Source organism: Oreochromis niloticus, linkage group LG13 (assembly GCF_001858045.2).
Source record: "Oreochromis niloticus isolate F11D_XX linkage group LG13, O_niloticus_UMD_NMBU, whole genome shotgun sequence".
NCBI lineage: Eukaryota > Metazoa > Chordata > Actinopteri > Cichliformes > Cichlidae > Oreochromis > Oreochromis niloticus.
Window position 1 is genome coordinate 22,887,815 of NC_031978.2, and position 27,603 is coordinate 22,915,417.

Here is a 27,603-nt window from a genome sequence, read left to right on the forward strand (position 1 = left end):
GGCTGAAACGTGTTCTGTGTCCCTGTGCATTCAGATGTGACCATGAATGTTCTGTTGTGTCTCAGCGGCACACAGTAGGCCGCTGCCAGGTGTCCTGACATACAATCTCCTAAATTGTTAATCAATGTTACATGCAAGCTTTCCCACTGACAAAATCTCACCTCTGTTAAAAGCAGGGAAAACTATTCATTTTGCTTTCATATCAGCTTAACGGTGTCCGTTTATTTTGATACAGCCCCAAACAATCTTTGCCCACCTTGACTGTTTCCTTAAGAGCTATCGCTGTGCCAGCTGATGTTGCAGGCACACAGCTTAGAGAGCGAATCTGAGCAAAGCATAGCCCACAATGACTGTACTGCGCAATCTATCATAATTCTAAATTATGAATTAGAATGAAAGATCAACAGCAGATACAAACAACAATGATTTCCCAATGGAAGGCTCTACCGTGGTTTCAAAATTAATTTCAGGGCTTATGAATAATTTAGCAGTCAGCCATTACTACTTCTTGAGCTTCACCCCCACCAATGCAGCCCATGTAATATTATTCTGTATTTTACTGAACTAAAAGTCATTATAATCTGCAATACTTTTGACAGGCATGAAATTGTTCCTATATGAATTTTTTTCTACCAAAGCCTTTCTTGTGCAGTGTATGCCTACAGGGCACAGAGTGTTGGGCTCTGTTATTGCAGCTTAATGTGCATTTATGCGTGTTCAGCTCACAATGGCTATCGGTGTCCAGCTTTGTGTGAGCCTCCCACACTCTTCACTGAAAGGTAACTTGCTGTACACCAACACGCAATTTTACTAGGATGCTCAATTTAACTTTGCCAGTTCGGATTAAATGAAGCAGAATCCACTCTGACTGCTGGAGAAATCCCTTGTCCTGCCAGCGGAGCTTATTAGAACGATGGAGAAAGACATCCATCACTAAAAACGTTGAAGCCACAGTTTATTGCTCTCAGAATGATTGTGTGCACGGGAAACAAAGCACTGCGTGCGCGCAACTGCATGCATTTGGCTGGGCGTGCATTTGTAAATGGGAACAGAGGAGGTTTGCATAATGCACTGTTTTAAGTTAAGGCATTTCGTAAATTGTCTGAATAAAAGTTCCAAAAACCTTAGAACCCCCCCCCCTCTGTGAGGCTACATGGTCCACATGCTTGCCTTGTAGTGAACAATGGAGAGGGGGCCACTCTCCTGAAATCCGAAGAGCATGGAAAAAGAATTGGGGTTGGGTGGGGGTGGTGGGGGAGACCATCAAGCGTCTAGGCCTGACTGTTTTTCTTGTAAAATAAGCATGATGTGCTATGTTCAAAGCACACTTCTGATAAATCACACACACGATATAACAGAGCACACCGAGGCCGACAGATTATTCTACCACATGTTCTCAATGAATAGCCACATCTCATCATCTCCTATACTGGGCACTGAGTTACATTCTATTATGCTAGGGTTTTTCTGGCTAAAGAAAGGAAATGCTGTGCCATATCATTTTTGTGACAATCACCCTTTCTCAAACCCCAAAAGTCTATTATTTTGGAGTATAGCCCTTCCTTCAGCGGAAACGTAGAGGCACGTTTTTTTCTTTTACCTAATGCCAACATTTCCAGTATTCAAATCAAGACGGCACACATTTAGGGAAAGAAGAACTTGTAGGTGAAAGAGGCTATTTAAAATTGAAATAGCCTGACTAAGTGCTGCACATAAAGTTCATTCCTCCAGACAGACAGCACATATTCCTCTATCATCCCATCATTTTCTAAAGAACTCCACTACTAAATGTAATCTTTTTTTTCCCCCCCTCATCAGACTCCTTTAGTCTACAAGTTAGTAGAGGTCACATCTGGTGCTTTTTTTCTCTTCCCCAGACTCTAATCTACTACTAATGTAATACTGGACCGAGCACCCGTGTTTAGATGGAACAGAAGGAAGGGGGGCGTTATTATGAGACAGCATCTCAGGAGTTGTAATCGAGTTACAAGCCTCTCAATTCCCTAATCTTCTCCTTGTCATGGGTTACAACTGTTAAATGGCTGGGCCTCTTGTTCCTAATTTACCTTTACATGTTTTACAGCATAGAGGCAGCAAACAGGTCACACGGATGCTTAGGACACAAAGCTATTGTGTTGTAAAAGGGAACCATAACATTTTCCTTGGCAAAGGAAATTCTATTTTTACGAACAGAAGGAGCGTTCACAGAATGCAAAGAGAGGATGGGGTGGAGGTAAGAGGTCACAGAGAGGGGCTGGGATTGACAGGGATGGACGCACCAGACATCCTCTTCTTAGGAAATTCAAACGGCCTTCATTTGTCATGAAAGCTTTTTAACAATGTGAGTAATTCAGCAGGCGCCGACTGGATCGTTTCTTCTTCCACCTCTAATATCTGGACTTTCTAAACTACCAGAAACCATTTGTTTTTTTAAATCACAGGATCTGCTCTGTTTTTTAAAACACATACTGAAGTAAGGAAGGAGCTCCGCTGTGGGGTCTGAATCGGTGCTGTCTTTTTATCCACGGACGTTCTTGTGTCGGGATAGAAAAGAAATGTGGTCTGTTGGAGTGGCTCACTGTAAAAGGTCAACAGGCGTATTTTTAGTATTGCATTAGAGGGTACTTCTAAATACAAAGTCACAATATAAGGCCGGGCAGAAGCCATGATCAAACATCTCTAAATGCAGTTACATTTTTTGCAATTTTACAAGATGAAGTCAGTGAAACCTGATCATTTAAAAACTGAATGCATTGCTCTTTGGTTATTTTTCAGAGCACCATCCCAGGTGTGAGGAGTGCACAGCATGACTCAAGCTGCAGATACGTGAGAGAGGCTGTGCCCAGAAGGATAAGCAACTTGCCTTGTTTCTCTCCTTAGTGGAGAGGAGAACACTGGTTATCTGCTTCAGGAAAAAGGACCAGAGCCCTGGATTAATGTGTATACAGGCTCAACAAGGGAGCAGAGGATTCTGGGTTACCTGAAGACTCGGAGTACACAAGTGAACAGGCCTGGATTGAGCCTGTGGCAGAGGGGATTGGCATGGCTCAGACCAGCTTTGTGTGAACTCATCATGCCTGCCGGCCGTGATTGCAGACAGGAGCCTTTGCAAAAGTCCGCCACGTACAACAAACGGATAACAATACAACACCCAAAAAATCTAATTTGCGGTTATGGCTGTTAAGCTTGACAGCTGCAGCAATCGTTAGGATTTTCAATATTACCTGAGAGTACATGCTTTGTCAGTGGCAGGGGATGCTTTTTGTACAGGCTTATCTGCCATGGTAAATTCATTGAAGGCATGAGCCTCTGACCACACAGAGGAGGTCATCGTCCAAACAAGGATCAGCTCAGCAAACACTGACCAGGTCAGGATATCACAAGAAACCCCTTGGACAAACTTTTTCCTTTGAGAAAGGATAAGAGCAAATTCAAGAGGAAATCTTGATTGGATTTTTAGGTGGCTGGAAAGGATTTACCACATCGTATAAATCAGGTATGACAAATACAGAAGGCTTTGCTTCTTTCCACTTCACTTACCAGATCAGCATTTACTAATTAGACGTACAGGAAGAGCGGTCATGGCAGGAATGCATAATGAAAGAAATAATTCAGTAGTACCTAAAGTAAAGGGCAACGTACACACAGCTGGTGAAAAAAGAGACAGATACTTTCTGCTTTTGCCATTTTGTTCATGTCAAGGCTGTCTGTTTCAAGTCCACAACCCTTAAATATAATATATATTTAATATAATAATGTAACAGTCTCTCTCTTTTTTTTAGTATTTTTAACATGCCATACACACTCACAGCAAAAATAACATACTGCTGTGCAAAATTCTTGTGACTTTAGAAAACCTCATTTGAAAAATAAATTCTTAATCTAAAATTTTAATATGTTAAACATTTACAATCAAGCCTTATTCAAGAGACATTTTTTCCTAATCAGATTTTGAACAGCTAAGGACATTGGTATTAATCTGTCAGGATTTAAGGTATGCCAGGTTCACGACAGTTCATTGAGACAGCCTGACTTTTTTTCACCCCTGTGATCTGTGGCAATGAGAGAGAGCCTTCAGCTTGAGAAATGTGTGAAGCTTGGGAATGCATTACATTTCAGAAGTTGTGGGGGAAAAGTCGATGAGCTCAGTTTTAATTCACAGAGGTGCAAAGGTGCACCTTTTATTTAAGACAAAGCATTATTTAACTATTTGGAATGCAGGGTAGGTAAAGATGTAAAGTTACATAAAGATTAGAATATTTATGCAACGAGTATATTGTGAAACAAAAGATATACTTTCACTGTGTGATAATCCTGATAAACAAATCATATAAATTAAATATTAGGGATTCAAATGATTCTTTTAGCACATATTTAATTGAGCCAGTGCTGCAGGCGGCTTTTCAAACACCCAGCAATTCTGAAAACAGGAATTTGGCTCCGCTTTCAAGGCATTGTGCATTAAATGTACACTTGTGTATTCTCCCCAGGGGCTCTTGAGTGATTAGACTGCCAGGGAACACGCCCTCAAGATGGTGCGTCAGTGCAAGTCCTTCGTCCTCTTCCTCATCAGGATCGGGTTGCTGCTGGGTCTTGCTAACCCCTTGGTGACCTCTGCCTCATGTCCCTCAAGTTGCCGCTGCGATGGGACCTTTATCTACTGTAATGACCGTGGCCTGACTTCCATCCCTACTGGTATACCCCAGGACGCTACAGTGCTGTTTCTGCAAAACAATCGCATTAAGAGTTCGGGCATTCCTGCAGAGCTTCGAAGGCTCACAAAGGTGGAGAAGATCTACCTTTACTGCAATAATCTGGATGAGTTTCCTACTAACCTTCCCCTTGGGCTAAAAGAGCTCCACCTTCAGGAGAACAACATTCGGATGATTACCCATGCCTCTTTAGCTCAAATTCCCTACATCGAAGAACTGCACCTGGATGATAACTCTGTATCAGCAGTCAGCATAGAGGAGGGGGCCTTCAGGGACAGTAGTCATCTCCGACTGCTTTTTCTTTCCAGAAACCACCTTAGCACCATCCCTTTAGGCCTGCCTATGAGCATTGAGGAGCTACGCTTTGACGACAACCGCATCTCCACCATCTCAGAGCAGTCGCTGCAAGATCTCATCAACCTGAAGCGACTAATCCTGGATGGTAACCTGCTCAACAACCGTGGGATTGGCGATATGGCTTTCATCAACCTGATCAACTTGACTGAGCTTTCGCTGGTGAGGAACTCCCTCACTATGCCACCAGCCAATCTGCCAGGCACCAGTTTGGAGAAGCTGCAGCTACAAGATAATCATATTAATCGGGTTCCACCTGGGGCTTTTGCCTTCCTTAGACAGCTGTATCGCCTGGACCTTTCTGGTAACAACCTGAGCAGCCTCCCACAGGGCGTATTTGAAGATCTGGACAATCTCACACAGCTCCTGCTGCGCAGCAACCCCTGGCAATGCACCTGCAAGATGAAATGGGTGCGTGACTGGTTGCGGTCACTGCCATCTAAGGTGAACGTACGGGGTTTCATGTGCCAGGGTCCTGATAAGGTCAAAGGGATGGCAATTAAAGACCTAACTACAGACATGTTTGACTGCACAGATTCAGAGCTCTTCTCCACATACGAGACGAGCACAGTCTCCAACACTCTACGCCCATCACAGCCCCTGTGGCCCGTGTTTGTGACTAGGAGGCCTATAATAAAAGGGCCTGACATCAGTAAAAATTACCACAGCACTACCACCTCTTCAGGCAGAAAGATCATCACCATCAGTGTGAAGTCAAGTAGTGCAGATACCATACACATATCATGGAGGGTGTCGCAACCCATGACTGCCCTGCGGCTCAGCTGGCTAAAGCTGGGGCACAGCCCTCCCTTTGGCTCTATTACTGAAACCATTGTGCAGGGGGAGAGAACAGAGTATCTGCTCACGGCGCTGGAGCCAGAGTCTTCCTATAGAATATGCATGGTTCCCATGGAGACCAGCAACAGTTACCTGTCTGACGAGACCCCCGTCTGCATCGAGACAGAGACTGGCTCTCACAAGTCATACCACCCGACTACAACTTTAAACAGAGAACAGGAGAAGGAGCCTTACAAAAATTCCAGTCTGCCTTTGGCTGCTATCATTGGAGGGGCTGTGGCTCTTTTGGCAATAATCATGTTGGCGCTGGTGTGTTGGTACGTCCATAGGAATGGTTCACTTTTTTCCAGGAACTGCACCTATAACAAAGGCCGTCGGAGAAAGGATGACTATGCTGAGGCCGGCACTAAAAAGGACAACTCCATCCTAGAAATACGAGAAACTTCTTTTCAGATGATACCTATAAATCACCTGCCTGTGTCCAAGGAGGAATTTGTGATACACACAATTTTCCCACCTAATGGCCTGAGTTTATACAAAAGTCCACATAATGACAACAGTATTAACAACAGGAGCTACAGAGACAGTGGAATACCAGATTCAGACCATTCCCATTCATGATATTGCATACGGACATTCATGAGGTGTGCTTGACTCAAACAGAGTGGCAAGACTTTTACAAAACACTGGATCTATAAGACTAAGGAAGCAATGTTCTGTACATTTGCCATATAATTTATATTTAAGGACATTTTATGGAGATGGAGAACGTTCCAGTTGCGGGCCATCACTGAACCATCAGTGGGTATGGTAACCAACTGCAATTCTATATTTTAGGGATTTGTAGTAATTTGTACTGTATTTCCTTTGCTTAAGGTTATCGACCAACAAAAGAAACTCTGTGTTCTACTAAGATATGATGACTTGTCAACTGTGAAAGTGGGTTTTCATTGCTGTGTTGAACAATCAGACTTTAGAAAACCTTGTAGTATAAGCACAGGTCATTCTTTTAACTTTGTGGCTGTCAGAAAAACAAAAAGGCAAAAAAATGACATGACGTAAACTAAGGCACAGCTGATCAACTAATATACAAAGCAGGCATGTTGCCATCTAAAACAACGAGCAGTCAGTAGCTGTCTCCATTTATTACGGACCAAGAATCTTACTCCAGTATTCACCAGGTGTGGAGTACGGAAACTAAAGATGAGGTGTCATGCTTTTTTTTTCTCTTTGTTCGGTGTGTTATTTTGTTCTGTTTGCAGGAAGAAGAAATACAGCAAAGCAACCCAAGCAGGGCTAAAATGTCTCTGATAGGATTGTAGGCCACAGCACAGGGCAGATAAAGCACACTGACCTAAAGGAGCCCTCTGCTCCTCGAAACAAGTAGACAGGACAGGCTGACACAGAGGACCCCCACTATCTCTATTTGTACAAGCCAACAATGGCTAAATGACAATGGCGGCATTCTTCAGTACCGTGTACCATACGTCATTGTAGTCACCAGGCCAAAAACACAAAACATGCTGGCTTTTATTAGAATTACCACAGTGTCAGCAGCTCTTTCTTGTTATGAGTATTATTTTGTAGTATTTTTTTCTTTCAAATGAACACACTTATGTTGCCACAATTTGAAGTCAACTGTTATTTACAATTGAAAACCAAAGTGCATTGTATGCCCTTTGGCCAGTCTTGTATGTGCCTTGATCCAATGCTTATTGTATTTAGCTTTTTAAGAAACCAGTGACTTTTTTTCATACACACTTGAATATGAAAAATATTGGTCATATTACAGAATAAAAGTGAAAAAAAATATCGTTGCTCCTCCTTACCTCCTTCTTAAGTACAACAAACACCATTTAAGAATAATATTTCTTTTATTCTGTTTAATTATTACCATCGCACAAGGCGTTGATGAGATTTCTGATTTATTTTTTGCACTCAGGAGAGCTCAATCCAAGTGCAGTTAGGTAACAAAGAAGGCTACACGGGACCTGTTTTATTGATTTATGTCTCAAATTACCGAGTAGGCACAAAATCTGAAAAATGCTTTATGGATGAAAAACACAACGCGCTGTATTTTTTATCCTTCATCAAGATCACTACTCTGAGGCTCTCGCTCACAGCCACATCTCCCCTTCAGAGACATGCTGAGCCCTTAAACAGAAACTCGGATAGTATTCTTGAAATCACTTTTCCACTCCACGGGCAGTGTACAGAGCAACATCTGCTTGAGGCTGCTGTTGTTCTTTCGTGCAGTTAAGTCATGTGTGACTTATTCGATTGGCCAGAAAGAGAAATATCGCAGTGGAGTAGAAATTGGGCTATGGAGACGCTGGACTCTAGGGTTAGATGAACCTCCCTGGCACCAGGGCAACTGAAAACTAATAACAAGCCACCATATGGAGGGTGGTACAAGCAGACCTGTTTCTGCAGAGGTCAGAGCAGAAATATATATACACAGCTCGGTGCTCAGCACAATTAATGACATGGCTGCAGCTCCTCCCATGAAAAACTATGCATGCAAAAGCAATAAAATCACACATAAGCCCACTATTAAAATACAACATATTATCTAGATTATACTAGTTTTAAAGTATTCAGTACAAATAAAAAATGTACACACCCACAAGCTCTTAACACAGTGAAAGCTTTAATTACAGCTAGGGAAGCCACTAAAAGCTGCAGAAGTGATCTAAACCTTAAGTATACGGTAAGCCTGCCCCGTATGCTAAAAATATGACATTAACTGCAAATTAAAATAAACACACGGTTCAATTTTAGTACACTGAGTAGTCACAGCTGTCATGTGTCTGCCGTCAATAGTTTTTTTTGTTCTTTGATCAGTCGCAGTTTTGTCACATTCGAATTAGGAATTTGAGGGGAAGACGCGTATAAACTGTAGCCTGCTAAAACATTAAAAATAATGCGCCTCCATCTGCCTTTAAAGCAACCAAGAATACGTTTTCTTATTTCTCTTATCGAGCATGACTAAAAATATTTAAGCAGTGATCTCGACTAGCTTCACAGCCATCAGCTTCTCGCTGATAACTTGGGTGGCTCAAAAACTTTTTGAGAAATGGAAAATCACTCGTGCTTGAGCAGAGTGTCCAAATGTGGAGCACTTGCAAGAACCTCTCAAAACACTTCAGGTGTTATTTTTGAGCCGCTAAGACTATGAGCGCAGTGCATCGCAGTGCAAATCCTTAACTGATGCAGCAATCTTAGCTCTTGGATTAAATAAATTAAATTAGTTTGTAGTGACTGAAGTGAGATGATCGCTTTGAAGCTCCAGGCCACTCTCACAAATTCATGCAGCTATGTGATAAATTACAGTTTATCTAAAAAGGGGATTGGGGGGGTTTCAGGCTATTGTTGTGGCTTTCACTGCAAATAATACATAACAGAGCTGCTTTGTGCATTTCGGCTGATCCAAGTATGAGACAAAATTGATGAACCAGACTGCTGACAACCCCATGTGACCTCACTTATCACTCATGACCCCTGACTGATCTCTGCCTTTAAACAATTCCTTAATCACACTCAAGTGCTCGCTGAGGTCAGAGAAGTCTCTGCTAAACAACACAAGGTGCCCCATACATTTGTCTCCTGTGTGACACACCCAAAGCTTAATTATGTTTGTCTTTTATGTAACCCAGCGATTAAAACTAATGGGGGCAGCTGCACTGTCTGCCCCAGGCTGCTGTTATTCCTATTGTAATGTACTGGTCAGGCGGCCGGTCACATTTGCATTCCTATAGATGCTCCCATCAAACCACCCCTGGATGACCTCACCGTTGCCTGTAGCTGGTTTTTCTCCATCGTCACCATTATTAGGATCAAAAAAAATACAGGCCGTGTACCCTTATGACTGATTAGAGGTCAGTGAGGTCAGGTCAGGCGCAGTTCAAAGATCTCGAGAGATGAAAAATCCGATACGTGTCAGTGTCCGCAAAACAGCCAATCACGAGGAAGTGCGACAGGCAACCTGTCCACTATAAAGACATCCTGCTCAGGAAAGAAACTCTGGAACTGATTACAGGACGTTTTTAGCAGGGATCCTAGAAATTATGGAAAAATATATTAAGGAAATAGATCAGATCTTTATCTAATGGCTTAATTACCTTTAATACAATGCAAACACAAAAAAGTAAGGGTAAGGCTGATAATTTAAGTTTTTTTTAAAGGTTTTTATCTGAGATGCTTTATCATCTTGATAAGGCATGCTAGGCTAGGGCACCTTAATTAACTACAAAATGGGAGTAATTGATTGAACACAGGCAACATAAACCAACAGAAACCTGAATGTAATGAAATGATAAAAATTTAATATTCAGCCCAGGACTAAAAACCTTTTTGCATGTAAACCACCAAAAAAGTAAAATTTGTGAAAAATAAAAAGGGGTGCTTGTGGTACCCCGTCTCTTGCTTCCTGTTCGATACATTTTGCATATCATACAGATCCATAATTTAATGGTTTTCTAATAGCGAGCTATGCTGAAACCAAACCAAGGCCTCAGGGTCTCCCCATAAATTTGAACTTGTGCCAGTGTGTAAAATTAGCATGTGCTATGTTTGCTCATTTGGTATGTGGATTAGAAGAACATGAAAAAAGGGAATATCAAGGACTTGCTTTTTGAATTTTATCCACGTGTACGATTCATACGCATAAATCGGGTCGAAATTTAGCTCTTTTCTTACATCGTTCAAATGTTCCACTTTTCCCAGCAATTTTAAAACATTTTTCCATCATTTGAGGATTCCTGTGCACTCTCCAATGAACAAAACAAGGCCAGAGTCTTAAAAGGATTCAGTATGTTTTTTTTAATTTTTCGAGCCATCTTCATCGCTCATTCATGATTGCATTTGTAAGCGAGAGGCTCACGTGAAGGCTTGCATGTGTGAGCACGCTCTTGTCTATATATGTCATTATGAATATTTTAGTAGTTTCTGTAGCGTTGCTTGTGCGCTCATGTGAACCAGTGCGCACTGTTCACACATCTAATTAAAACAGACTAACATGCAGGCAAAGCTAACCTAAAGTCATCAGCTCCCTTCCTCGCGACTCTCCCCGAGACTCTCACGTGACTGTGATGCTCTCGGTAACACACGCATGCAAGCACACACACAATCTGATCCAGCAGTAAAAGTGTCTGTGAGATGTGTCAATGTGAGTGATGCGGTCCTATGCGGGGGTGTTGTCCTCTCCCCTCTATCTCTGACCAGCTTCCCCCAGCCTTCAGGCCGGGACCCTCTCCATCTCTTCACATTACTCAGTGACCTGAAACCACAAGGCCAAAAAACTTAACCAGCTCCTCCGTCTTCTTAATGAATCCAATTTTTTGCCTGAGAGCACAAGGCGTGCACATATATCCATCGTAACTCTAAATTATCTGACATTAATACAAATTAACAAGAAGCACCGCCATCAAGATTGCGCCACCCCACAATAGCAGACAATGACACTGCTTTTATATCACTGTTTGAAAACGGCAACTTATTGTACGGCCAAAAATACAAAGTCAATAAACTCATTTAAAACAGGCTATAACCAAAACAAAAGCAGAGGGGCTGATTGGTGTTGATGCCATTACACTATGAATTATACACAATATGTTATGAAAATATCCATATAATTGACTCGGCTCTATGGCAGCCATTAATTCCTGTCCTCCATTAAGTGGTTTAAATGATCTTGTAAGTAGCCATACATCTCCTGCTGCCCTTTATGAGATCAACACCACGTCTCCCTTAGAACTTAATCGACCCTCAGTCTCATTTGTCCACAAAGTCTGATGCAGGGGAATAATTATTTCATTCTGAAAGGTTCTGAGAGTCCAGCTTGTCCATTTCACCCAGCAGGTCTGCAGCTCTGCAGTGGGAGGCAAAAGTTCCTCTTCGATTCATTCCCGTCTCTCATTCATGTTAAGCCAGCTTTGAATGTCAGTACAGTATTTGCATGCCAATGTGGCTCTGTCTGCAGCTCATTATTTTCAGATGTTGACAGCCTAATCGCATGCAAGTTTAGCCCACTTTACCAACCTAATGCTCGCTACAGCCAAGTCATACTGAATAGCAGGGCCAAGTTTGCATCTGCAGTGTTCGTCTGCAGCTGTCTTATTCACTTTGGCTTTCAGGAAGGGGAACGCAAGAAAGGCAGCGAACAAAAATAATGAGCTCATCCGCAGTGACAGGAAACATTCAATGCTGACCATCAAACAGCGCTGCCTCCACCACATCTATTTAACATGGATGTAACAAGAAGGCCGACACGTATCTATCTCATGCTTGCAGGCTTCAGTTCTCCCACACGTGTGCCCGAATTTGTTCTATTAAGATGACCTTCAGGCGAGAACTCAGTCCATCTCTCCAGAGAGGTCTAGCTTGCCCCGCATTCACCGAGACAGCAGCCCCTTCACACCTCAATGACAGCCAGCGCGCACAAATTTGCTAAAGGGTACCAATGTTTTGGTATTTCTCCAAGAGGCGGGGAATTCAGCAGTGTCAGCACCTTTTAGGATTGTAAATACAACTTGTCACAATTCATCGGGGTACCAGGAAGACAACACAGACACTTCAAGGCATCATTTCTTTACAGTCCTCGAGTAGAACAGCATAAGACCACTGCGCCGCAGCAGAGGGCCAACATCCCTGACCTCATGTAGGCCAACCACCACAAAGGGTTATTAACTTTACATGTGGACTTGGTCTCCTAGGGTTCAGAAAGTGTGCAAACTTTCAGAGGCAGAATCAGTGGAGTTGACACTGAAGGGTTTAAGCATGAATGCAGCTAGCAGGCTATCTTCTACTTTCAGAAGTGTGGAAAAGTGACAGCGCTGTCATTCTGTAACTACACGAGTTGTGCACAGAACGCTGCAGTGGGCTGACAGACTGAAGTTAGAGAAATGCCCCCCACCGCAACACCCAAACACACACACACACACACACACACACACACACACACACACTCCGTCGAACACAGAGGAAAAAAGTTAAGTCGTGAAAAGTTTGGGGGAGAATGCCGCAAACGGACAAGGGAGGGTGGTGGGATTAATTAAAAGCTGCTGTAACTGTGGTGCGCTGGTGACACGCAGCCACGCGATTACTGAGATCTCTGTGTGTGAGGAATCTGCTCCCACAACTCATTTCCTCCCTATTGAGGAGGGGGAAGGAGGGGCCAAAAATGGGACCGTCTGTTGTACTAAACACAAAGGAGGAATCATTTTTTATTTGGAAGAATTTAAAATCCAACCCTCCCCCGCCCGTCACAAAAAAAGGTGAGGAGAAAGGGAAAGGTGGCGAGGGGTGAGAGAGAGGAAGAATGAAGTGAAATTCTTATCTTAAATAAAAAGTCTGCCGAATCTATTTCAATCAAGTGATACACCCGGCTTGAAGGGAGAGGGAGGTCAAAGGATGTAAGCCACTATAATCCCAAGCTTGCACTGCTTAAAACCTGCTCGAGTTAACAGGGTGGTGTGTGTGTCTATAGACACTGTGACACTCACGCAGCTTAAACTAACATCTGGCAAGTGTACTTTATCCAACTTTGGACTTTCTCGGCATGCTCGGTAATCCTTTTGTCGCATCTAATATGCCGACACAATTATCAAATCAAAAGATACAATAATTCCATAGCAATTTAACACAGCTCATAATCGTGTGCTGCAGCGATTAGACACTTTTTTTTGAACATGTGACTTTACATTTTCCGCCCTTCTACCACTAAAAAAGTTACAGCTTTGGTTTTGGAAACAATTTATTAAAAGTTTATTAAAAGTTATTGTTCCTACGTTCTTGAACATTTAAATTGCCTTCGACAGCAATGCAGTCACTGGCATCTGATGTTTAATGATAACAATTATTAATTACGTTTAATTATAACATATACTATCAAATACTGAACTTTCTGTCTTTCCCTTTTCTTTTTTTTTAATCATAATTATTCAAGACTAATACCAAAAGTACGCCCTCTCCTTTATAGGCTCTCCATAGACTGTGCTACTTTCCAGCATCAAAGAGAGCAGTGTATATCAGCTGTAGCCAGTTAATGTTAATGTCTTCACAGCTACACTGAAACTCTCCTCTGTTGGTTAATGCGCTCTTTCCCAGTGGCCGGCTAAAAGATTGCTCATGAGTGCAAAGACACTTTCCTCTGTAAAGCCATTACAAATCTATGAGTGAACTTGTACTTGAACAGAGTGGAGGCTTTTCTCTGATGAAATGATCTGACAAACTTTACAACAGTGGAGGTCTTTCACACCTCTAATATGCAGTTGTCACATTAGGAGAGAACAGAAAATGTATATGGATATAAAATTTTCAGCAACAATGTTTCTTTTTGCCATAAAAGTCTTTTTATTCGTTCTCCGCGATCTGTGGCTCTTCACTGGAGTCATCAGCACTCTGTCGGGAGAATAATTTTGCGTGAGTGTGGGCGGAGCCTTAAAGCAGAAAGCCTGGCTGAGCAAAGATAACTCGTAACCATCGTTCAGATACCCCTCAACTCTAAACGGGGATTTAGGTTTTGTCGAGTCAGCAAACACAAAGAAAGCTGGGCTATGTCAAACTTGCTTCGTCGAGCCATCCTCTGATTTCTCAGCGACATCTGGTTGCTGTTAGCATATGTAAACACACTGAAAGGGATTTTCAGCTTCTGCTGTGCTAGCTGTCAAATTGTCGAGTGTGGCTTACACGAGAACACGTAAGGAAATCGAAAAATGCACGATAAAACCTTAAATGTGCTGAAAGCTATACGAGCACAAGATCGTCTTACAACTTAAGCTTGTTTGTTTGGTAATGTTTACAGTATTGAAAGAAAAAGAAGGAAGGAAAGAAAGAAAACACAGGTGGAGTGAGCAGGCAGCTGACATCTGTTTCAGCACTTCTGCCTGCACTTTTGGAGGATCTTAATTGCAGATTCAGTGACTTAATTAGCAGCAAAGTTGAAAAGTAAAATAAAAATATCTTGGGAAATTTTGAAAGACATCCCACCTAAGCTGTGAGAAAGCGACGTACAGCAGTCAGGTTGAAGTGCAAAAGGTTACACCCTAGCCACAGATGTCATTAACAACTATTCTTATTACAGGTGATAGCTACGGTGAAAACAGGATCCACTAGATGAAGAAGACAGGAGTGGGGCTTATTAATTCACATTTCAGTGTTTCTGTTGAAGGCAAACAGACATGTAAACACAGTGGAAGTCTGACGGGAAAAAAAGAGCCTATTTATTATGGACGCGATCTCATAAGCTGCATTATCAGGGAAAAATAATCACGCTGCCTAAATGATACGCACTTTCCGTTCACTTGTGGGACCGTTTCCTTTACCAACTAATAAACTAAAGATAGTGAGCGGCTCACAAATTAAAGCCTCTTCAGGAGTCAGATAAAAATTTAATGTAACCTGAAGCTTTAGGGCTACTAATTATTCATCTCCTTGCAGATATTTCATTTAAACAAAAAGCTGAAGCAGAAGAAGGAAAGTTTCCACTGCGAGAAAACACTGCTGGGAATGCTGGCAGCGCCATTCTTCATTTTCTAATTATGCTGGATTATTATTAGCTGGAGACACAACTGACAAAGAAGACATACACTGATGGAAACGAAGCACTAATGAAATCAGAAGATGCCAGGAAATGCACGCCGAGCAAATAACGTTATTATAAAGGGATACTGTACTGTATATGACACAGAGGCCAACAAGCAGCTTTATGCTTTGCTGGAAAACAGAAGAAATACTGGAATAATGAAAAACTACTTTCCAATATGACTATGTTTAGTTTGAGGCAGACATACTCTGTATACATACATCTGTCTACAACATATTGGCCGTGATGCAGGCCAACAGCCAAATGTTCCCAGACTGGTGCTAATGACAACGGTGATGGCTTTTGTTTGGAGTCACCAGAAGTTTTCAATGGTACCACGAGCTCGGTCATTAATCACTCAGTCGCCCGGTTGTGCATACATGACATGAGGGCAAGGTTACAAATGGAAGGGGGCTGGGCCCTGTAACATGGGCTCTTGCCCCAGGAGCCCCAATGGACTTGAATGAAGAGGTCCCATATATTCATAGTTACCAGGTCACTAATCAAATTATTGTGATAGGCAAGAAAAGCACAGAGGACAACAGAATTCATTTAGTTTCATCACCTCTATTGTCTCTCTGCCAGCACATCACCAGGGTATGGGATAAATAAGTAACCCCCCCGCACCACCTCCCCTTTTCTACTCAATTTATTTGAATCCTTTCAGATGAATTGTGTGCCTTGCGAGAGAAGCATGAATTAAACACAACAATGAGAGGAGGCAATTTGGAAGTTCTGACATACATAGTTGTCATCTGATAAAAAAAAAAAAGAAAGAAAGAAACTATGCAAATGCAAGTGAACAACATGAGCCAGATGGTCATAGTTTGGGGGCAAATTCACTTAGACATAAGTAATGTCTCACATTATAAACATACCCGCTGTATTTTAGGACAACACATGCGAGAAGGGATTGCTGAGGTGAAATCTGTCCATCAATCAACAGAGGTCATTTGTTATATGTCTCCTAAGGTACAACAACTTGGCAATATGTCAGACAGGACTGCGTGTGTGGGCATGAGTGTGAACGACACGCGCGCGCACACACACTCATACATGTGCGTGCCGTTCACACACGCGGCACAGTCCCAAAGGGATCCGGTTCCTTTGCTCTGTAGCATTTTAATTAATCCTGCGATGACAGAGCGGGTCTGGCAGGTTATGTATGTCTTGAGGCTCGGGTGAGAGGGTTGCGAGGAGAGAGAAACATGACAGTGGGGTTAATGCCAAACCCACCCAAAGGCAAAACATAGAAAGCAGCAGGTCCGCTCTTGGACAGGTGCTCCTTCTGGGGTCACTCGCCAACTCCCTAACCACACAAAGCCACCGTCTGTCACCACAAATCTGACCCGTATGGGCAGAAACAGAGAAACACATGGCCTCAGATGACTTTGGTAAATGTTAAGAATATTTAATGAATGCAATAATAATACAATATTTACCTATGATTGAGTCTCCTCCTTTACAGGCTAAGATATACCGAGTGGGAACTTGCAGATATATTGTCTGCTCATTTCCCCTGACTCCGGGTCTGGTCTTGAGGTGCAGTTAATTTAAGCATCTTTAATGTGAATTTGACAGAGCGTAGAAGATGTACTATCACCATTGGGTTCTTTGCATTGCCAAATTTGTCATTTCAATAACCACTGGAGATCACGTTTCACACAAAATGTGATTTGAATATAAATTCGATCATACATTCACGACATCTAAAGAAATCCTTGAGAAATGCAAATCTGGTCCAAAGATGATTAATTGAAACTCTTAGTGTGACTGCCATTGTTTCATGCCTTGGAGTGGGCCAGAGTGGGTGACTGCACGCATTGGTAGTGAAATTCAATATGGCCACCTTGTCCGGCGTTGAGTGAGAATACTAAATATGGTGAAGGTGAACAGCGGGAGCGTATCCTCATGAGAAATTTGTATTTCAGAGTCAAATGAGAATCGCTTTAATCAATCACTGCAATAAACGCAAAAGGTGTGGGGAAAATTAAACTGCACAGTTTGAAGGTACATACAGGCACATACAGTGCAAGGTCAATATAAATTCAACCAGCTGTGCTAAAGACCATGACATACATAAAAGCAATACTACTTTATGCTTTCCGTGTCCATCAGAAGAATATTTAAAATTGATTGAATGCTTAATGAAAGCTTGAATACACTGGGCGTCCAATTCTTAAGTATCCCTCCATCCCTCGAGCTGCAGTTCGCCTGTCTTTCAATCTCGCATTGAAATATAAGCAGGTCCCGTGCAATAACAGAAAGACACATCATTATTAGAGGTCTCAGGGAGACACTGTAAGAGCGTGGCAAGCAGAAGAACAAACTGATGAAATATTGACAGACACTCAACCAAGACAATGGGCCTCATTGGATGCCTGTCATTTAAAAGACAGCAATTAGCAGGGCTTTTTTAGCAGATCGCAGAGTCTGCTGAAAAAGAGCAAGGTTGCTCACTTAACCATTGTGAAGTGAGAGAAACATGAGGGAATGTCTGTGGCGAAGACGTCTTTTGTTCTGAGGCGCTGGTGTTTGAGTAGTTAATAGAGTTGGAGTGCTCCTTTCATGCTACCAACATACAGTCAAGGTGGCATTAAAACCATTACAGGGATAGAGAAAAAAAGAAATCAGAGATAAGATGATAAAAGAAAACAACTAATTAACAGACCATCAACCAAAAAAGGAGGCTGTGTAAAATCAACTCGGTTACTCTGTGTCGACTGTTGAAGATCAAAACGTTTGGTGGAAAATTCCAAATGCAGTCGTCCAATGCTGTATTGGAAACCAAGCTGCTGTTGTTTACATACCTATATTTGTGACTTTTGACTCAATAATGAATTGAGTTATGATTCATTTGTATCATGTATTACCCACAAGGTATGCTAAACATGAAAAGACTGGTTTTACCAGGTTTTGTGAGTGTAAGAAACAGGTGAACTCACCATTTTTTACCATTAACTGAAAAATTGCATCGCTGATTTTCTTAGTATCACTTAAACTGTCTGAAAACTGTAAAAAAGCAAGGACTTTTCAAATATTCCTTAAGTATAAAAGAAGAAGCGGACGTGAAGAAGCCAGAAAAGGAAAAAGACGCTGCCTCCTTAGGAGCTCTGAAAGCTAGCAAGCAATCAGTATGGATAGTTACAGATGAGTCATCGTCATTGCAAGAAAAATTTTGCAGATAAAAGGCACTTGCAGGCAGTCCTTTTCAAAGAAATTACTTAGCAGGTGATTGAAAGGACCATCTGTCTATCTTCCTACCAAAACACATCAGTAGTTCCAACCTTATCGGTGCCTATGGGACACTGATTGGTCTCAACTACCTGCTGTTCAGTTAGTCGTTAAACACATAAAGCCTTGCAAGAAGTATTCTTTTACAGTGTTCCCCCAAATGTGGCACGAATCCAACTGCCTTGTAAGGTAAGGTGTCAAACTGCCAATAAATCACAGACGCCTAGCAATTTAATTGAATTCAATTTTTATTGTAATCACAACAACACCTGCCTCAAGGCACTTTAAGTTGTAAGGTAAAGACCTTACAATAAGAAAGCCCCAACAATCAGATGACCCCCTACTACCAAGTCCTTGGTGACAGTGGGGAGAAAAACTCCCTTTTAAGAAGAAAAAACTTTCAGGAGAACCAGGCACCGGGAGTGGCAGCCATCTGAACTGACTGGTTGGGGTTGAGTGAAAGTAGACAGGGAAAAAGACACACTGTGGAAAAGAGCCAGGGATTAATAATAACACAATTATTAAATGCAAAGCTAAACATAGAGAGTAGAAAAAGAGGTGAGTGAAGAAGAAACCTCCAGCAGCCTAGCCTTACTCCAGCATAACTAAGCAAGGGTCACCTATAGGCTTTATAAAACCGGAAAGTTTTAAGCCTGATCTTACAAGCAAAGAGGATGTCTGTCTCCTCAACCCAAACTGGGAGCTGCTTCCACAGAAGAGGGGCCTGAAAGCTGAAGGCTCTGCCTTAAAAAACCTTGGAACCACAAGTAAGCCAGTCCGAGAGCGACGTCCCCTATTTGATTGATACGGTACTATGTCTAGTCTTTAAGCTAAGATGGGGCCTGATTATTAAAGACTTTGTATATTACTTTAATTAAAGTTGCAGTTAGCAAGCTGCTAACTAACCATATTACATGACAGCTGCTCCCTGTATCCATTGCAGATGAATCCACACATAATATTTAGCAAAGTGTTTTATACACTCCGGATCTCCTTTCTGACGAAACCCTCCAGTTTCTTGAAGAAAACATTTTTGGCTGAATAAACAAAGCAAATAAAGATATGCAAAGAAAACAATATGAATAAAAAAACATAACTACAAAAAAGACTTAATTTAGACAAAGAATACTATGTGGGTATCGTTACTAATGAAGGTTTCTTCTTTTTGACATAAACCTGTAAAACGCACACCTAGAAAGCATGAAGTAAACTGTGATATATTGAGAAAAGGAATGAAGGGTAACAGACCAAATGTCCCCGATGATGGTCATTCTGGACTTATCCCCCAGGCATGTACATTTCTAAATGTTAAGCTGGAAATACATTACACTCCACAGGGGTTCTTACCACGAGTTTCATGTTTTATACCTCTTTTAATCTTCTACTGTATGTTGTGACCTATTCAAGAAGCCCCCAAAAATCAACCTTCATCCACGAATGAACAGAGAATAAGCTCAGAGAGACAGGTGACCTTACGTCTAAGCATGACATTGTGCTTTGTGAATGGTGTTACTCATTAGGCCCTCAGTGACTAATTCACAGCTCAATTTAATTTTAATAAAATAAATCGAAACCTACTGTTGCAGTATTCACCATTAAGTTAACTGTGTTGTTTGGAAATGTGTTATAGTGACACAAATGAGATCCCATCAGCTAATCTGCACTATGCAGTGGCCAGATGTTACCGGATAGCTGTTAGTCTCGGGGTGTTCTTGGCCGAGAATGGACATTTGGTGGGGGGTGGCTACCTACAATAGCACAATAGCATAAAGGCATAAAAGGCAGTTAGCTTGTGTTACCTAATCTGACGTAATTCTAGGAACTGTTTAAACCATGTGTTAAACAAAAACATCTGCTATGCTTAACCAAATTCACAACACTGTTAAACAAATGCTGTTCACATGATAGTGATATTCTTCCACCTGTGGTTAAAACCGCTTTGCAGTGCACCAAAAATTCTTCTATGCAGGAAAACCCCGGTTGGTGAAGTGGGTAGAGTAGAGGTTAACTCCCTTGTCAAAACGCTCTTGCATTTCAAAACAATGCATGTTTAAAACTTGATGTAACAGATTCTTTTTTTAAAAAAGCAAAACACTGACTTTATGAGGAAGATTGATTCTGTGTCTGCTTGATACTGCTGGAAAATAACAATGAAAACCATCAACCCATATAAACTATTAATCCAAAAACTGCAACTCCAAGCAAACTGCAAAATGGGCACAGTTGTACTGCACCTTGGTTAAATTGATCATGTAAATACATCACATAAAACTGTGAAAAGGCCAAAGAGTAAACATTGCATTATTCAATAAATGCAGCAGGTTGAAATCACTAAATGAATTATCCATCAGGCTGTTCCATATTAGAGTATGTTCACTGTCTGCACTAATTCTAACATCTATTTTTATAGTAGTATTTAGTGTCCCCAATTGTTGTGTCCATGAAATGTTGCATTAATAATGAAACTGCAGTAATAGGCATCAGTGTGCACGTTGATATTAAGGTTTGGGGGTTTTTTTAATGTGTTTTTTTTTCTACTTTTGGGTGCACGTTAAAAACATTTGTGTTTTGTACCAGTAAATAATACATGAGGTGTCTAGCTTTTCTGAAATCTGACCATTAGGATGTTATGTAAACAGAAAATAACAAAGGAGTAATGATTATATTCACAAAGAAATCAGTGCATTCAGTAGGCAGCCCACATTACATTTTTGCTGATGTTTTATGCAGATTTTATGAGCAGTTCTTTATATTTTCATAATTAATTTTTGTCCTATTATTATTTGATGGTGTTCAAAAAACCCAAGCGCGATGCCGAGTCCAAATGCAAGCGTTAATGCGCCGATTGTGTTGAGATAATGTACCTGATGAGGCTATTTCACGGACTGGCTTCATTTTTAGCCGATGAGCTTCATTAGTCTCAGCCTCTAAACTGGCACTCAAACTGCATGGCTAAATGGTTATCAAGTGCTAAGAGCCTTGCCGGGACCTGTACCACACACAATAAACCTCTGATATTAATTAACATCAGTTGTTCATACATTTTATTGGCTGATGTTTTTTTAATAGACACTTGGTACGACGGACAAATTCAAAAAGGTACACTTCACTGTAAGAGGTCAAAAAAGACAATTTAAAGTCAATTAGTCTGCGCCAGGCTGAAGGAGGAGATGGCAGTGCAGATGAGAGAAACAGTCAAGCCACAGGAGCTCTGGCTCAGACGGAAATCCAGACTATGGGGAGACCCTGTGTCTGCCAATGTGAGATAAGCGTAGTGCACAGACTATGGCGCGCTGCCTCGTACTGTTGCTTTAGAAAATGGAGTGGAGAGAAACGGTCGGGGTCAGGCCTGCTGCAGGATCAGTTTTACGAAAGCTCTGTTCCCGAAGAGGCCCTCTGATAATGCGTAGAACAGGCAACTTTTGTTCTTTATTTACATTCTTGTTGGATTGCCTGGGATAAATTATAGAGTCAATTTTGGTTTGCATAAGGGTTGATGAGGAGGTGGGCCAAAATGCAAGTGAAACCGCAAAAGCTTCAGTACCCCAGAAGTCAGTGATGTTTGTGAGCACGCTCTCCTGAAAGAGGCAAAGAACTCCCTGCCAACATGGAAAAGCCAGGGTGAGAGTACGCCTGGCCTCAGCGAGAGTATCAAGGCCAGCTGGAGGGAGGAGGAAAAAAAAGGATCAGAGGGAAGCTTTACAGGTGTTTGCTCTAACACTGTGTCTTCTTATGTGAGTACGGGAAACGCATGAATCCTGCATTTTTGGCTACGGTTGATACCCCCTTGCAAAAGCTGTTCTCACAAAAAGAAAAATAAAGAGGAGATGGCAGCAGCTCCTCAAGATGAAATCTCTGGCATGTACACCTTGTCTTTAAAGTGCTCTTTGATTAGCTTAAAAATCCCATACATCATCTCTTCTAATTAAGTGTGTATTACTGTTCTGATACAATATCCATAATGGTAAATCAAGTTCACACTTACAAGTTCAACAAAAAGCCTTTGTGTATATTATATTATACATATATTTATATATATATATATATATATATATATATATATATATATATTTATCTTTGTCAGTAATGTGTATAATAACACAAAAAGCAATTAAAAATAATAATATACCATCAGTGGAGTACATGAATGAGCACAAACATTTTATACAGACCCCAGCTAAATTTTAATATTTGGGGATTCTTGCAAATGCACATTTCCTTGCATTACAAAACAGAGAAACAAGTTGAAGTTTTGGGACTTTTTCTTTTTCAGAAACCATTATGTGTCAAGCTACATAAAAAAAGCAAAAATGTACCAAAAAAGGGGGGGCGTGTCCCTATCCTTTCAATTGTTATGCAGCTTTGTGTGCATGCAGAAAGTTTATGTCAGAGGGAGTTATTCTCTCCCACAGAAAGCAGCTCTTAAACCCCCCGAAACACCTCACTGCTCACAAAAGCATACCAAATGTTTTGTTGGCTGCGAGAGTGAGCGTAAAAGTTTACATGCATTCCCAGCATCTGAAGAACTAAAGACCCGGCGGTTGGCTGCAAGCGAGGGCTTTCTTGGGAAGTCTGACATTAGAGTCAAGCCAGTTGCATCATCTAGCTGTAAGCCTTCTTCTCGCTACAACTCTTATGACTAGTCAGGAGCAGGCATGAAGCCAAAATCTAACTTGGTTCTGTACAGTCTGTATTAATGTAGCAGTGTCGCAAGCCATATCTCAACTTTACAACATGCAGACTTTTTGACATCAAGGGACAGAAGCAACCAGCTGGATACTTGCCACTGCATGATGCGCGATGAAAGGTTTCTATTCTGTGCGAGATATCTATTTCGACTCACTGAAAAGCTGTCGCCAGACATGCAGATTGCATCAGATTACAACCCATCGGTTGGTCGGCACTGCTGCTGTTCAAATGACCAAACCAGTAAAAGAAGAATATTGAGCAAATGTATAGAAGTATAATGATGTGTTTTGGGGGAAGAAGCCCTGGAGTTAATTTCTTTTTTGTTTTTTGTTTTTATTTCATTCAGATGGTTTTTCCACTTTTTCCTTTCACCTTTTTCAAACACACACACACACACACACACACACACATACATACATACATACATACATATATATACATATATATATATATACATATATATATATATATATATTGGTCACCTCCTTTCTTTCTTTTGTTATTAAGTTAAACTGCTTGGCAATCAGCGTGCTCTTGCACTGACTGTACAGCTTTATTGATGTTCTTATTCCAATATCAGTGAAAGCAAGCTTTTTCTTTTGCTTTGATCTGTCTTAAGTGCTGCCTATTGAAAATGACATGTTAACAAGACGGCATGTTACCAGGCAACAGCCACAATCAGGTGTGCTGTGACTTGTCTTTAAGACTGTTCTTTAACAACCAGTTGTTACAACAATTCCCAGTGGATTAGTTTTATTTGTAATGGCTATGCCTCCAGTGCAGCAGAAAAGCTGTGGTAGCCATGTTGCTAGGCTAATGCTAACTACAGGAGTTTTTCAGGTGTTCAGGCTGTGACCCAAGTTAATATATATGTGGTTCAACTTTTGCTACCAGCTGGCAGTTATCAGAGAGCAATACCTATACTTAAATCTGACTTACCGTGAGCAAGTAATAACCTTTTATCTTGCTTCTGGCTAATCAGGGAAGGCTGGACAAAGGCCCTTAAAAGACATGAGGTAAAGTGGAGTGTTTAAGACAGCGAGGGAAAAGAGGTGCTGCCACTATGTACAATAATTATACTTGCTTTAGGTTTTTTAGGCATTAAAGCACAAAAACCTAAATACTAAACCAATATAAAGTATACACGTGTAAATGATAATAACACAGGCTCTTCAAATCAATCACCCTCCTAATAAATATAAAAGCAGAGTGGTTGTTCAAATTGAATGCTGAAAACTGTCTTTGTTCTGTTTCATCTCCAAGTCTGGGACAATTACAATGATTTGGCATGACTTCAGACAGTGTGGTGGAGTCAAATGAGCAGTTTAGACTGTGAGCCTTCATTAAAAATAATGACTGCAGCACAATTAATGTAGGTTATATACAGAACACGGTAGCTGCTGCATCTATCACGGCATCAAAAAAACATAAATATCACTAAAATGCTCCTTCTTTCCCCTTTGAGTCACTAAGTCGGCATAATAAATCAGCATAATTTAAAAGGCAATAATTTCTGTGGTTCCACTTCTTAAATTCTTAGCTGTAATGATTTGGTTTTGTTTTCCTCCAAGAGCTTTTTGCCATTAACAATCTCATGTAGGCAGTCAAAGTACTAAAGGGGAACATCTGGGGAGCAACTGTGCAACAGTACTAGTTTGAGTAATACATTTTTATATGATGACAGACATGGCATGTTTATATCTACAAGGAATATTAATTAATTTATGATGCCAGTAGTAATGAGCAACCTCTAATAATAAAGTCTTTCATATTTTGATAAATGTAGTATATTGATATGGTGCTTTTCTGCTCTAAATGACCACTCAAACTTTAGGGTATCCTTTTTTTCTAACCACACACAAACCTAAATCACATTATCTACTTTACAGCCAACACCAACCAGGAACCGTCTTGCAGTGTTAACCACTGTACCAGCACACATATTTGAGTAAATCTAATGTTTAGCTGCCGATATATTATTTGAGCGAATAAACATGATAGCTTTGAGGTTGTGTCATATCATTCTGGCATTCTGAGTACATGAAGCAAGGCTTATTTAATGCTAAGCATGGGAGCATGTCAAGAGCTAACTGCTATTCGAATTTCAATGAGTCAGTTAGAGGTTTCTAGCAATTTTTTTAAAATATCCAAACAATATGCAGAAAATCTGAGCCAATCACAGGTGTCCCTGTTCAGCTACACAGCGGGGTTAATTTGCATGTATTTTCTTTGAATTGTTTTTTTTTTTTACAGTTTCACAAAAAAGTGAAAGATTAATGAATGTCATTACTATTAATCTTTCATTTTATAGCTTAGCATGTGGCATTTGCTTTTAGGGAGCTGTCAAACATATCAAAACAGAGATATGCACATCCTGTCGTATGCTAAATGCAAAAACTAGAAATTGTGAGCATAAAAGAATATCAGTAATATTTGTAGCTTCACCAGCCACTGAAATGCTTTAAAAACAGATAGCTCAGTAGTACTGGGGTGATTAAAAAGGACTGTGCTTCATGCGGAGACCAACAAGAAGCGATGCCCTGAGGATCAGGACCCAGAGCACAGCGAGAAGACACTCCTGGTCTGCTCCATACAGTCATTAACCTTTCTCCAGCAGGGACTGCCACGTGCTTTCTTCTTTCCTTCCATTCACACACTTCATTAACAAGCTCCTTTTCATAGACTAATTCCCGTTTCAAATTCGCTCTTTGTTAATTAGAAGCAGGTTCAACCTCACAAAAAGCTTCTATTGTGTTTACTTTTTAATAATATTGCCCCATGTAAATGAATTATAACAGGGACAAAAAGAAAAGGGAAAAAAATGGTGTCCAAGGAAGACACTTGAAAAAATGCATTGGCAAGTAATTGAGTGTGGATGCAAACACATTTTGTGCTTTTTCAGTCTAAAACCTGCGTCTTGCCTTGGATTTCTCTTCTGTTGGTGTTCCTAATTAACTCCTGTTTTCAGGGGGGGATTTAAAATAGGCCAATGGAGAGACTCGCTAAAGGGAGAGTTATAACGGCCTCCTCATCCAGTAAATTAACCTTGGCTGCCTTTTTGCATCCAAAATGTAACAGGTTTCTAATCAATGCTGGCTCCTGAACACGTCCTTAAGCTGGGAGAAGAACGATGCTCAACATGAGGCGCGCGCTGATAACGAAATAGCCAAATATACATTTCCTACCACAAGACGCTTTTCTCAGAAGCCGTGGGTATGTGGATCCACTGGTGTCAAATGACACGACAGTCAAACCTCAGCTGGGATGTAGTCTTTATCAGAGAAACCGAACACAGATGTAATAAAGATAACAGCGAGAATGTACAGTTTGGAAAATCTTAAGGGATTTCTGCACTGAGTGAATCTCTGTCAATGGAGAAAGCCAATTTATTTACAGATATTTATCACCAGTGGGAGTTCCACACGAACGGCTCATCTCTCCTCGACCTCCTTCATCTCTCACTGCAGCATCCGTTTGCTGCTCCAGAACAATAAAATTAACACAGTCATGCAGACCTCGCGTGCCCGTAGGTACAGATTTAAGAGGACGGTATCCTTGAAAATATGTGCTTTGAATTTCAGGGCGCGTATATTAAACATGCTGAGGAACGGGGGACTTTTTACTTCGTCCCACCAGTTGTAATTAAACAAGACAATGAATCCTCCATTCCACTGAAGCGCCCATTCTTTTCTAATCAGGGCCAAAGAAGCGTGTTACAGCCATAGTTATGAACTTGCTTATTTATCTTGCTGTACGTTCAGTGTCATTACTCTTCACTGGGTATGGCATAATTGTACATAACTGTCTTATACTGCATATGTAATATACTTTGTATTATGTGAAAAGGGAAGCAGTTCATTGCCGGTTCGCCCAAATACAATTATAATATAACCTTCTACTAAAATTACACCATAACAAAGGGGGAATATATGTGCTATCCTGTCAAACACAGTGGGAAAATTTACATATTAAACACTATCTTTCTATTCGATAGCCTAAAATGAGTCTTATTTTGGTGAGGTTGGAAGAGGAGAGAATAAGAGCTATTTCTTAATTGGCAGTGTTTGACTAGCACTAGCGCAGTCACTACCAAAGCACATGAGTAAGGATGGAGTGAGTCTAACATGTATGAATATATATATTTCCTGCTTATGGAGCTATTTCTTTGCAGCCTTTACACAGTGAGAGGAAGCAATAAACAAGATAATGTTGTTAGAGTAAATAAAATGAATT

The 27,603-nt window shown here is 41.0% G+C and overlaps 2 protein-coding genes across 7 annotated transcripts in view; one reads left to right on the forward strand and one right to left on the reverse strand.

The window, feature by feature from the left end:
- Nucleotides 1–7,674, forward strand: part of flrt3 (fibronectin leucine rich transmembrane 3) — a 47,926-nt gene extending 40,252 nt beyond the window's left edge. For both annotated transcript variants that reach the window (XM_019366410.2, XM_005473963.3), the window contains exons 2-3: nucleotides 2,776–3,496; nucleotides 4,491–7,674. In XM_019366410.2, the coding sequence (XP_019221955.1) occupies nucleotides 4,533–6,485 (1,953 nt within the window). In that variant the 5' untranslated portion in view covers nucleotides 2,776–3,496; nucleotides 4,491–4,532 and the 3' untranslated portion in view covers nucleotides 6,486–7,674. The remainder of the gene's footprint in view (nucleotides 1–2,775; nucleotides 3,497–4,490) is intronic.
- macrod2 (mono-ADP ribosylhydrolase 2) overlaps nucleotides 1–27,603 on the reverse strand; it is a 398,938-nt gene that overhangs the window by 322,122 nt on the left and 49,213 nt on the right. The window lies entirely within an intron of this gene.